Source organism: Pezoporus wallicus, unplaced genomic scaffold, assembly GCF_028554395.1.
Source record: "Pezoporus wallicus isolate ANWC-B61680 ecotype Strahan unplaced genomic scaffold, APGP_CSIRO_Pwel_v1 contig_4012, whole genome shotgun sequence".
NCBI lineage: Eukaryota > Metazoa > Chordata > Aves > Psittaciformes > Psittacidae > Pezoporus > Pezoporus wallicus.
In genome coordinates this window covers 24788-36806 of record NW_026637828.1, presented here as the reverse complement: position 1 = coordinate 36806, position 12019 = coordinate 24788, and the positions used below count along the sequence as shown (strand labels likewise).

Here is a 12019-nt window from a genome sequence, read left to right as displayed (position 1 = left end):
TTGTAAGCACTGCAAAACAGATGTCAATGGTGTACTTTGTAGGAGAGGGAAAGCTGGGGTATTTTGTCCAGAAATTGTAAAGGTCTATTTTGTGATAGAAAAAACAGTTGCAGAACTGGTTTTAAGTAGTTAGTGAGAAACTGCTGATATAAATCTGTTCCTGATAGTTTTCTTGCAAGGCTTTGTCAGAGTGAAATGATGATTGAACAGAAGGCTGAAAAATTAACAAATTTAAAAAATAAAGTTAGAAACCAATTTCCTTCAAAGGAAGCTGAAGTCTTTAATACAATTGAATCACTTCTTGGTGAATTAATGTTCCACCTTTTTTAAGCCCATCTCTACTACAAAAATCTAAACAGTGACAAAGGCTGAACAAGAGGTAGATTGAGACTATTGCTTCTTCTGATGAGCTTCCCTCTGTCATGTCTCAAATAAGCGCAGACAGAGCCAGGCATGACAGGACCGAGATCTTTGAATAGAGATTTTAGGTGCTACCATTACAGAAATGAGAAGGAGCAGATACTTTGTCAAGCATTTCATGTATTTAATTAAAAGTAGAAACCTGACTATATATATACTCCCAGCATAAGTGACACCAGGCCTCTACTATGATATTCTACATTTAAAATATGAAATTTTGGCATTAACTTTAATGTGTGCAATAATAGAGCTAAAATTGTTCACATCTGTATTTTATCCTCTCATGAACTATCTTAACTTCTTTTCTCTTGTACTTTCATCCATGCCTTGAGAAGTGATTTCCAACACTGTATTTCAAAAGAAAAAGCTATTTACACTCCTCACTATGTTGCAGCTCAAGGTCCTTCTATCTGTTTTACAGGACTACCCCAATGTTCACCTAGGCATTCTTTTATGCTCATTTACAGTTGCTTGGTTTTGTTAAACTAACCCTGAAAGCTATAATTTAAGATAGGGTTATGTCATTTTACATATGATGGACAATGTTTGAATTGTCCAGAGCTATCCCTGTTCTCCAACATATGCATTAACCCTCTGGTGCATCAGACTAAGAAGTGCCTCAGAGTTATAAGATTTTTCTCTCTCTTGCTGTCCACTAAAACCCTCAAACCTCTTGAATACAATGTCATAAACCATGAAGTATTCCCTCTCTCTCCTTCCTTCCACCCCCCAACCCCCTCCCCCCCCCCTTTCTAAATCTGCAGCAGTCTCCTGTAGGCAGTGCAGTTTTGCTGCTTATAGACATCTGGAATTTAAAGCGGAGAACATTCCTTCCATATATGGTTGAGAAAGGTAAGGTAACTTGCCAACATGAACTGCCAGCATGTGCCATCAATACATGCTGCTCAGACTATCAGTGACTAATATGTCAGTTGAGAAAAATCTGACCTTATCCTGGTCTCTTTAATCTACTTTACATTTCTGGTTCTGTAAAGGGTGGCAAAAAACAAGTTTTATTATGGCCTGGCTATGAAAATAAGTATTTAATAACCTAAAGGGATGTATCTCTCTTTAGCCGCTCTTGCATTAAAATCTGGCTCTTCCCAAAGTGCTCTCCACTGCTATACTTTGCACTATGAAATCTCAGCATGCAATAAAAGTAAATCTTTAACAAAGCAAAAAAGGAAGAAAAAAAAAATCAACTGATTTACCAGAAATATAATTTATTCCTGTTGGCTCATTATCTGTCATGTTTTGAGGCTTACTGATATGGAAGTTTAAACAACAGAGGGGAACCAAAGTGTTCCAGTACAGGTCCCATTTTTTCCACAAATGTCAGAGGTATCTTCCTTGCAAGGTCCCTTCTGTCTTTTTCATGGAGCAAGGCTTGATTGTATTCCTTGGATATCACATCTTCTTTCAGCATGAGGTTAATTGGATGTTGTATCAGTTGAAAGAAAATTCCTTCCTCTAGGTAGGATCTCCTTAAAGAGATTCATACCTGCATCTGAAGATGCTTGAAGGAGGTCTAAGCAAAATCTGAACTGTTTCAGTAAAATAAAAAAATCCACTCAGCATCAAAAAGATGAAGTGAAAAAAAGAGTTGAGACCTTGGCCTGCAACAGCAGACAGATTTTCTCATTTGATTATGCCTTTAAATAACATTTCCAAAACCAAGTAACTTCTTGATGAAATGACAGAACACCATGATTCTTCCAAGCATTCATAAAACACAGCTCTCCAACCAGCAACATGGTCACTAGAAAAAACAATTAAAAAAAAATATTTATCCCACTAAGGAAGGACTGTCATAGGTTGAACTTTGTCTCCTGGCCAAGGTGAAGTGGGGACCCATTAGTGGGCCCAGAAATGTCATTGTCTAATCTGAACAGTACCAAAAGCTTCAGCACAAAACACATCCTCTACAACAAAGATGGGTTTAAAGCATGGAGACTCCAATGTGAGATTAATTCTGATTCTGATTTTATGAAAGTCAAATCAGTTAGAACCAGGTGAGAAACTCTGAGGTAAAAAGTTATCCCAGGTCTGACTCTGGTTTCTGCCATATCTGAAGTTACTAGGATGAAAAAATAACTAGGAAACAAGTTGCTTTTGACTTCCATATATTCTTAGTAAAAGTTAACATATTTATATTCCAAGGGACAGACACTTTGTTAAATTTCTTCAACAGAAGAGTTTTCAAGTTCCTGGTATAAATAAGTAGCAAATCTTCCATACCGCCGTAACAACTTGTCGGTAACAAGCCTTACTGCAACTATATAAATGGCAACTAAGAAAAGCACATTCACTTTCTTTATGAAAAAATAAATCCCTTGGATCTTTCATGCATGTTCTTATCTCACTCAGAATTTGTCTTTTAAATGTATTTTCCTTTAAAGTTGTTTCCTACATTGATTCAAAATAGAAGAGGCAACATTAGTTTTATTGAATTATGAGTAGGAATGAGCTCCAACTCACTTGGAATAGCATTGCCCCTCAAATATTACATGAAAAGGACTGCTTCCCTTAGTATTGTCAACATGAAAGTGCACCGTATAAGATGTCTTCACTTGGACTTTATCATCTCGTGGAGCAGAACACATGCTGAAGGCAGCTAGGTGTTTGCCTCGCAGAAGGTTGGGAACTGCTTGCTATTGTGGCAAATCTGAGTGAGTATACCACAGCTTGGGGAAGAAGGAGTCTCCATCTCAGCTTCTCCTGCAAGCAGTGTGCTCTTGAATGGGTTGAACAGATTAAAAAAGGAAGTATTGTCTCCATTATTTGGCTAGGGAGCATCATCAGTCATATTCAAGGCCCCTCTAGGTAACTGTGCTCCTGACTAGGAAGTCTCCTTCTCGAACAGGAGGTGGACAGTTCAAGCCACATGGGAAGCTGTATATTAAAAGAAGAAACCCAATTTAAACTGTAATCCTCAGCCAGGCTCTGCAACTCATTGACCTGCTGCACTTTAGCTCTGCAAAAGGCAGGTACAGAAAGTCTTGCCCAGTGCTCCAGGGTATAAATGTGTTTGACTGAGGGCATGTAATAACGGGAATGGTAGAATTTCTTTTTTGTGGGCAAAGAACTCCCCTCCATAAAATAGTTCCCTCCAGAGGCAATTTCTCCAGAAGACTGTAAGTTTTTCAACCCAAATACAATATTGTTTCTTCTGTTATGTCTAGATTTGAGACAGATCAAAAGTGGGGTTGTCTTTGCATATGGGTTAAGATATGAAGATTTCAAGTTGATTTTGTTGGCAAACATACCAAGCAATAATATTCTAGAAGTTCTCTGCCTTTGACTCAAAACTGATCTTGTAGCTGAGGCCAAAACACAGGAAAAGGGACTACAAGTATCTTAAGCTTTGAAAACTTGATTCAAGTAAGTTCTAGTGCTCTACAGTGTTAATTTGCAATTTTTATAAAATAATTAAATGTTATTTCTATTTCTGCTTTTGTTTTTCAATTTGTATAAATAAAAAAAAAAAGACTTACTACCTTGACACTAGATAAAATCTGCTAAGGCTCATGATATATCCAGATGTCAAGTACTGAACGACATAACCCGGCCTACACTGGTACACTTTCAGCTGCTTCATTGACCCTAGGAACAACAGTGAAATGATTTTACTGAGAATATTTGGATTCAAAATTAGATGTAGACTTTGGACAGCATAATATTTACTTAGAAGTGACACTTCCCTTCAATGCAAAGAAATCAAAAGCATGAGTTCTCCTTTTTGTATCACTTTCCTCTTTAAAAATGTATCACAGCACAAACAATGTGTGTGAAAAAGAGAACTAAGTCAGGCTGCATATTTTTACTATTTGTTGCTGTTTATGTTGCTATCATTTAGCACTTTCTATAGCTAAGGCATGTCTTTTCCTTTGGACTCTGAAAGAAAGACCACCATAATGACCCTTAAAAAGAGATATAGCTGCTTTGAAACATCACTCTTACCTACATAAGCTCTGTGTCAGCTAAAGAGAATCCTTAGAACAGGAAGGGAAGTTGTGCAGTTGAATACATACACTCATCTGTGAAGTAAAGTAGTGAAATGCTGATGCCTGTATTACACAGGCTTGAGTCATTACCATCAGAAAGTAGGAGAATTTGCTAAACAGACTTTCCAGTCTACAAAAAAACTGTTCATCCAGCCGTATGTCAAACCTATTCAGCCTGCACAGAAGGAATCACAAACAAATCCTGGTACTGAATCCAGTTTATAGCCAGAGATGCCAAAAAAATGATGACAGGAAAATCAGAGCTCAAGGATAGAGTCAACAGCTCAGACAACACTTCAAGGAAGTGCAGTTCATTCATAATAAACTATCTACTGAAATCAACAGGGACTTGCAGCAATGTCCATGAGCTTGGAGATGCTTAAAAGTCCTTCAACATCCTTCCATGCCTGCACTTCTAGTATTACCAACCATATTGCTTTCCAAACTCTATGATAAGCCTCAGTGGTGTAGCATCGACTCTGTATGAGAGGCAGTGCATAGAGGCCAAGGTAATGCACTGCAACACTGCTGATCATACTGGCAGCTTCCTCAGAACGTTATTTTCTCAGGTGAGGTTAGGAACTCAAAAGGTTAGAAACTTCCAATCTAGTAGGTGCAAAGAAAGACTAGAACCTCAAATATTTGTGGTCATTCAGAACCTCACAGAACTTTGGACAAGCATTCTCAGAAGACAGAGAGCAAGGTAGGCTGGACAGAAGATCTGTTTAGATGACTGCTTTGCAAAATCCTGATAGACTAACTCCAAAAGGCATTTCTGCAGAAGTTGCTTTAGTTTCTACCCTTATTAGGCTGGCATATACAAATTTGCTGCCAGTCTGCTATAAACACCTGATGGGATTCTGTTTCTCTGAAATATTAGGGTTTAAAAACTCATAACCCTCACATTTTTAGCTGAGCAACCTAAATAGTAACAACATAACATTACTTTGCCAGATTGGCTTGTGCAGTCCAGATTGTTGTGACAAGAGGACATAGCTACTGCAAAGCTCCCTGCAGAGCTGGGCAAATATACTAAAACAAATAATGAAGCTGTTTCCAGCAGCAAGGTGTCAAATATTTTTCTAAATTATCTTTGTGTTGATAGGCCCACATTTAAACTATGAATTCCACCACTTTCTGCCTCACCTAAACACCAGTGATTCATTACATTCACTGGCACTAGAATGAGTGTGCTATGGTACATACTGGAACTTCTCAGTGGGAAAAAAGAAAAAAAAATAGAAGAAAACCTGAAACAACTGAAAATTAACAAAATATTGCTGGCTTGACATTTTGCTAAAGCACTTTCGATTCCTAAGCATGCTCTTCTTATTACACTATTTTTACAAGCGTAAGGTATTTCATCAGGAAGCCAAGGATGCAGTGTGAAGTGTTTCACTAGAAATTGGCTGCAGCTGCATGCTTTGCATTCACATCGTGAGCACTAGGACCTGCAGCAACATCCAGCTGCTCCCTGGCCTACAGACAGAGGAAAAGACAACTGAGAAAAGCTCTTACTCCTTGCCTTGGAGATCTTTTAGCAGTAGTTCTGAGACAACACATAACAGTATTCATCTTGTTAACAGAAGGATTTGTCATTTATCTATAGCTGAGAGCAACTAGAGAAAGAAAAAAGTTCGTATCCTTTCTGTCACCACCACTGTTCTTCATATAACTAGTCCAGCACACTGGTGCATTGGAGCATGTGATAAAAAACACTAATTTCCCCTACATCAAAATAGAATACAGCAAGAATGGGAAACAGAATACAAATACAAAACCAAACCAGCAAGGAAAATGATATGTGCAAAACCACAGCTTATGTCAAGTTTCAGAATGGTAGAGGCAAGAAGGCTGGGCAAAAATACTAAACTGACAGTTGAAGTCACAATTTTTAGGGGCTTCCCTAGAACATTTCTGATTTTTGTCAACTAAAACACACATCAAACGCAAAAGATACTAAAATCTACCTCACATGGTAGCTCTACCTTTAGTCACTTGAATAAACCACCATTTACCATGACTTTTATTCCAGTAGCTGTGCTGTTACTCTTGTAAATGTGTACAGTGAATGCATCATCAGACACAGTCACATGGCCGCCTTTTTCAGGAGCTTCAGGTCCATGTTTCTGCACTCCTGCAGTGTGATCTCTGGGGTGCTCTGCCACAGGGATGGGGAACTCCCAAACCCTTCTGCTAAAGCTGCTCTGACCTGCATGAAGGAATGAAAGGCAGACAGTTGGTGTATTCTCAAACAAACAGGTTTGAGAAACAAACAGGTTTGGGTGGGTCCTTGCCCTGTTTCTAAGGTTATTTCAGTATTTTTAATTGCTGATTATTATATAGATTTTGAAGATGTGTAGATTATGAATTTGGGCCCATTCCAGGAGAAACAAATGCTTCACCCTCCAACTGTGGAGTCAAGCAGAACAGCTTTCACAGGAAGATCTCTGGAGGCCTCCAATACAGCCCAGGACTTTCTCCTCATCTAAGCTGTGAGGCTGAGGCTTGTCACCTTTCAGGCAGTACAGGCAATTATGGCCTCTTCCTGAACACAGGCTCCATGGTAAAAAAGGCTCATAGGCCACAGACAGGAACCACGCTTTCAATTTTGCCGAAAGAGGTTAGGTGTCGACCTACAGGAGAGGTTCAGGGCTGTACACTGCATATACCAAGAGTTATCTCCAGTAGCACCTGGTATACATTGTAAAGAACACACAGTCAACATTCCAGACTCCATCCCAAGGCATTTAATGTTCCCATGGCTTATAAGGGGGACCCAGCAACCTAAAGACCAATCCTGAGCACCTCTAACACTTTGTATGATTCAGGCCTATAGAAATAGTATGGATTTTGTGAATTTTAATTCCTCAGACAACCCACCAAGTTCTTTGTGACTGACTACAAAAAATTTTATGGAGCTGGAACTATTCAGTGAACTAGAAAAAAAATGTAGTCACAAATTAAAGAAAGATACTATTAAACAATAATGCTGTAGAAGTAGGGACCACAATGTGCTTCACAAAAAATCTGTGGGTCATAAGAATGAAGAACTGTAGGTACAGGTTATTGCCTTTACCACCCGCCTGACATCACTTTAGAATACGTAAGAACACCACATGCAAGCAGCTATAGCAAAAGATGCTTAACCTCCACATCCTCCACAACAAAAGATGAAGTAGACATTGCCAATGAAAGCAACAGTTGATGAACCTCCCAGCAAGCACCTCAGGGATCTGAACACAACTATGATAATATTACTAGTAGCAAGGGGGTGGGGGCTAGTAAGTAAGCAGCTTACAGCTTTTAGAAGTCACCTCAACTTTTGTTTTTTGCAGAGAAAACAGTAGAAGCAACAGCACTCAATTTTTCATATTAACCGCCTGTTGTACTAGGCTCTCAACTGCTTGATAATCCTTAGGGTCTTCTATTTAATAAGTTTACACTACTTCTGTTTTTCTTCCCCTCATCAAGCCTATAGAAGACCAGGTTAAGTCAGGAAAGGCACTGGATACTTGTGTGAGGATGTACAGGCCTTTAAATTCATCCAGCAAAGGAAGGAAGGAACCCCAAGCACCTCTTCTGGTGAAGACTCTAGGACTCTAGAGTGGACTCTGGTGCCACTCTAGGAAAGGGGTCCTCTCCTTACTTAGATCCCTTATTCAGTGGATCTACAGAGCCACTTAAACCAAACTTTTGACAGCTGTCCAAACAGCATCCAAAATCCTTATTTCTGGAGTTCCCCAAATGAGAAATAAGAGATGATCTGCAGAGCTGACTAGTAACAAGAACTGCAGTTGAGAAGGGCTGAAGCTTTGAACATATGAAGATATACACAGAGAGCTAAACACATCAAGAAGTTCACATCCAAAGGTTGGGAAGCAATGTACCCAAAATTGGAAGAGAGCTGATAACTTTGCTTTGGTCTGCCTTTGTTTTGGCTGTTTCTAGATGACCACTGTACAGCCTCAACAGAAAAAGATACTGAAGTAAACTCAGTAATAATTACAAAGCATTTTGTCTCCCAGGTAACCACACTAGAAATTCTACAGCACCAGTTAAATGAGGCCTAAACACAAACAGTGAATACAGAGGATTCCATTTAATAAAAACATGTAATCTTTTCTTGTTTTCTTTTTTTCCTACCTGAAAGGAATACAGGTACTACTGTACTTTTTAGAAGCAAAATCAGTTACTGTGCAATAATGGGTATTTATACCCCTCTCAAGATACTAAAAAAATATTTTTAATCTCTTTAAACATAATTGAACGGAGGCCCAATACAGCTTTTCTTTTTTTTTCTTTTTTTTTTTAATAAAAGATCTCCATTCATATTTACAGCCCAAACCTCTTGAACTAGATCTCTACTGAGAGTGTATTGCTACATAACATCCAACTGAAAGACGTTATCCTGATCTGTCAAGTAAATGCTACAGCTTCTCTCCTGATAATACAGAGCTGACAATTACGACTAAGGTATGTACTGACAAAAAAATCCACAGAAATTAGCTCTGGGCCAAAGCAAAAAATAATCTTTTACAAGTTAATTAGAGGGCTACACTATAAGAAAGTTATCTGTTTAATACCTTCTCTAATTTGGCCTATCTCCTCAAAACGTAAATGTTTTTACTGAACCTCCAACAAAACATGTAAATGTATCTAATGCACACTAACAGTTATTCTTGGATTAACAGTATTTTTCCAGTATTCAGAAAAACAGAAAACTGTAAACACTGAGTTGCTTTCCCAGAGGAAGAACTGTCAAGCTACTCAGAATGTCCTTGTGCAGCTTACAGAGCTTGATACTGATAGATGGTGCAACTCTGGGCAATGCTCCAAAGAAAAAGGGAAATCAGCTGACTTCATGTTAACCACATGGATGAAACACCATATTCGACTTGGAGGAGGTTCTACTTATTGTTGAAACCGAGTGTGAGACATTGCTCATTATTCATATCAAGCCTTTGGCGTTGATAGTACTCCTTGATAAAAAGGCCATTATCTATTCAGGGCAGAGAACTGCCTGTAAAGTAATAAGCACACTGCAGCAAGTGAATCAGTTTTGAACTATTTTATGCTCTGTGTTTCAGTCAGCAATTACATAAAATCTTAATGTATTTCCTAAAGGTCAAGGTTTTCCTGTGTACAAACCTGAAAACCAAACCACAATTCACAAATTCAGTGTAACTATCTTTACATTTTATGTGTTGAAGTGGTACTGAGGGCTTGCATCACCTTTAGGATGTTCCTAATCTTTCCAGTCTTCAAATAATTTGTAGTCAAATCAAAATACTGAAAAACTGTTGAAAATAGGACAATTTGTTCTGCAAAATCCTAGAAAACACTGGGAACTTCTAATGAGGTTATACCTGGATGTATTTATTTTAGAACAAGGAAAAATGCTTTTCCAATAATCCCAAAATGAAGAAATTCTTGGTTTGGCCAACAATTCCTCTAGCAAACAAGCATTCTTTCTCGCTCCTAATTTGCTCAAAGAAAATGATAACCCATACAATATCTTGAATAATCACACAAGAGTTTCACATTGCTTTTTAGAGAATGTTACTAAAACCATCTGCATGGTATAGTGATAGTCTTCTGTGGGATTATCCAAAAGAGTTTCTTAGGAAAACAGATAATCCCTATAGCAAAACAGTGGAGACAAACACTGGAAGGAGGGAAAATTAAAGAAACATTTATCTGTTTTAAATTTTAAAAACAAAACACAGGTTCTGCTTCTCTTTTTAGTTATATCATTCTACCTCTAATGAAATCAGGTAGCAGCACCAGAGTAAGCACTCAGATATGTAATTCTGTAGCAGGCTAATTGTCACCTCTCCTCCAGAAGCAAGTACTGTTTTATCTGAAAAGGAACATAGCACACAGTTATTTTCTGGTGCCTTAGAATAAAAATGCAACAGTTCAGACAATACAGCAACATTACTAAATTCGAACCATCAGACTTGCTGGCAGAACTGTGCTGAGAGGTGAAAGGAGAGCTGATGCAACAGCTGAGATGATAATCTGTCAGTGAAGAAAATGCAAGACCTCCCTCCACAGCTTAATGCTTGTGTCAGTGCAGTTCCAGGAACTGCTTCTGAGTCAGAAAGCCAGTTCTATTTGAGTTACTGTAAAGATGCTGCTCATAAGCAGAACTGCATGTTGATACAGTAAATGGAGTAGAGGTCAGCTTCAGGTATGCACATAATTATTTACTAATTGTATCTCATGATAACTCATAGAGGTTATGTCCTTTTTGTGAGTGAAAGCCTCCTCTTCTAGGCTGTTCTAGGCTACTGTGGGCCATTCCACTGAGTTGCCTATTCAGTTTTGTAGTGCAAGTCTGCTGCACCTACTGATACACTGTGAGGTACTGTTTTAACACTACCAAGGCCAAAATATGACTAGCACAATATTAACATTATTAGTCATAAAACGCACCTTTCCTCCTCTACAGTTACAGATCCTACTAAGAACAGCTCTACCAGTTTTTTCTGATGCATTAGGTATTGTCTTGCTCTAGTAACAAGTCTTGCACAAAGCTGCTTTCCAATTTTACCTTAGTAACTTCTGTACTTACTCAACAGATACATTCTGGATTAGTTAGAGGTTTTAGAAAAGACAAGGAAGTTATTACAGGTTAGGGGATGAAGGGATTGAGAGCACCCAAGAGAAGGACTTGGGGTACTAGTGGATGAAAGATTGGAGATGACCCACTAGTCTGTGCTTGCAGACCCAAAAGGCCAACTGTATCTTCAGCTGCATCCAAAGGAGCATGGCCAGAAGGTCAAGGGATGTAATTCTGCCCCTCTGCTCTGGTGAGACCCAACCTGGAGCACTGTGTTCAGCTCTGGAGTCCTCAGTGCAGGAAAGGCACGGAGCTGTTGGAGAGGGTCCAGAGGAGGCCACACAAATGATCAGAGGGATGAAGCACCTCTGCTGTGAGGAACAGCTGGGAGAGTTGGGGTTGTTCAGCCTGGAGAAGACTCCAGGGAGATCTTTTTGCAGCCTTTCAGTTCTTAAAAGGGGCCTATAAGAAAGATGGGGAGATACATTTCAGCAGGGCAATAGGATAAGGGATGATGGTTTTAAACTAAGAGGGGGGATACAAGCTGAACATGAGGAAAAAATTCTTTACAATGAGAGTGGTAAAACACTGGCACAGGTTGGCCAGAGAGATGGTGGATGCACCATCCCTGGAGACATTCAAGTTAAGGCTGGATGTGGTTCTGGGCAACCTGATCTAGTCGTCTAGTGCAGTTGTCTCATTTCACATTCCTACTTCCTTAACTCTGTTGCATAACCCATCTGCTATTTAAATAAACGCAGGAGAAACCTTTAACTAAACAGCCCAGTTACCTAAGTTACACTAGTAGTACATCCCCCGTATTATGCCCATACTGGACTACCCCTCAAAAGCCCAAAAGGGGCACAGGGCCCACTGTGAGGCAAGGGACAGCACATACAGTCTGGCCCATCACTGACAGGACAGCAGATGGAAGTCCTCAAACAAGGCATGTATCATATGTAATGAGTAAATTCCTGTTTGTTAATCAAATCTTGCTTGCTTAGGATTTACTTGCTTAGAGTTACTT

The 12019-nt window shown here is 39.1% G+C and overlaps 1 protein-coding gene across 1 annotated transcript in view; it reads right to left on the bottom strand.

The window, feature by feature from the left end:
- Positions 1-2014, bottom strand: part of CIITA (class II major histocompatibility complex transactivator) — a 33673-nt gene extending 31659 nt beyond the window's left edge. The window contains 3 exon segments of the mRNA XM_057407861.1: positions 1632-1743; positions 1745-1856; positions 1858-2014. Of these exon segments, the coding sequence (XP_057263844.1) occupies positions 1632-1743; positions 1745-1856; positions 1858-1919 (286 nt within the window). The 5' untranslated portion in view covers positions 1920-2014.
- Positions 2015-12019: the final 10005 nt, after the last annotated feature.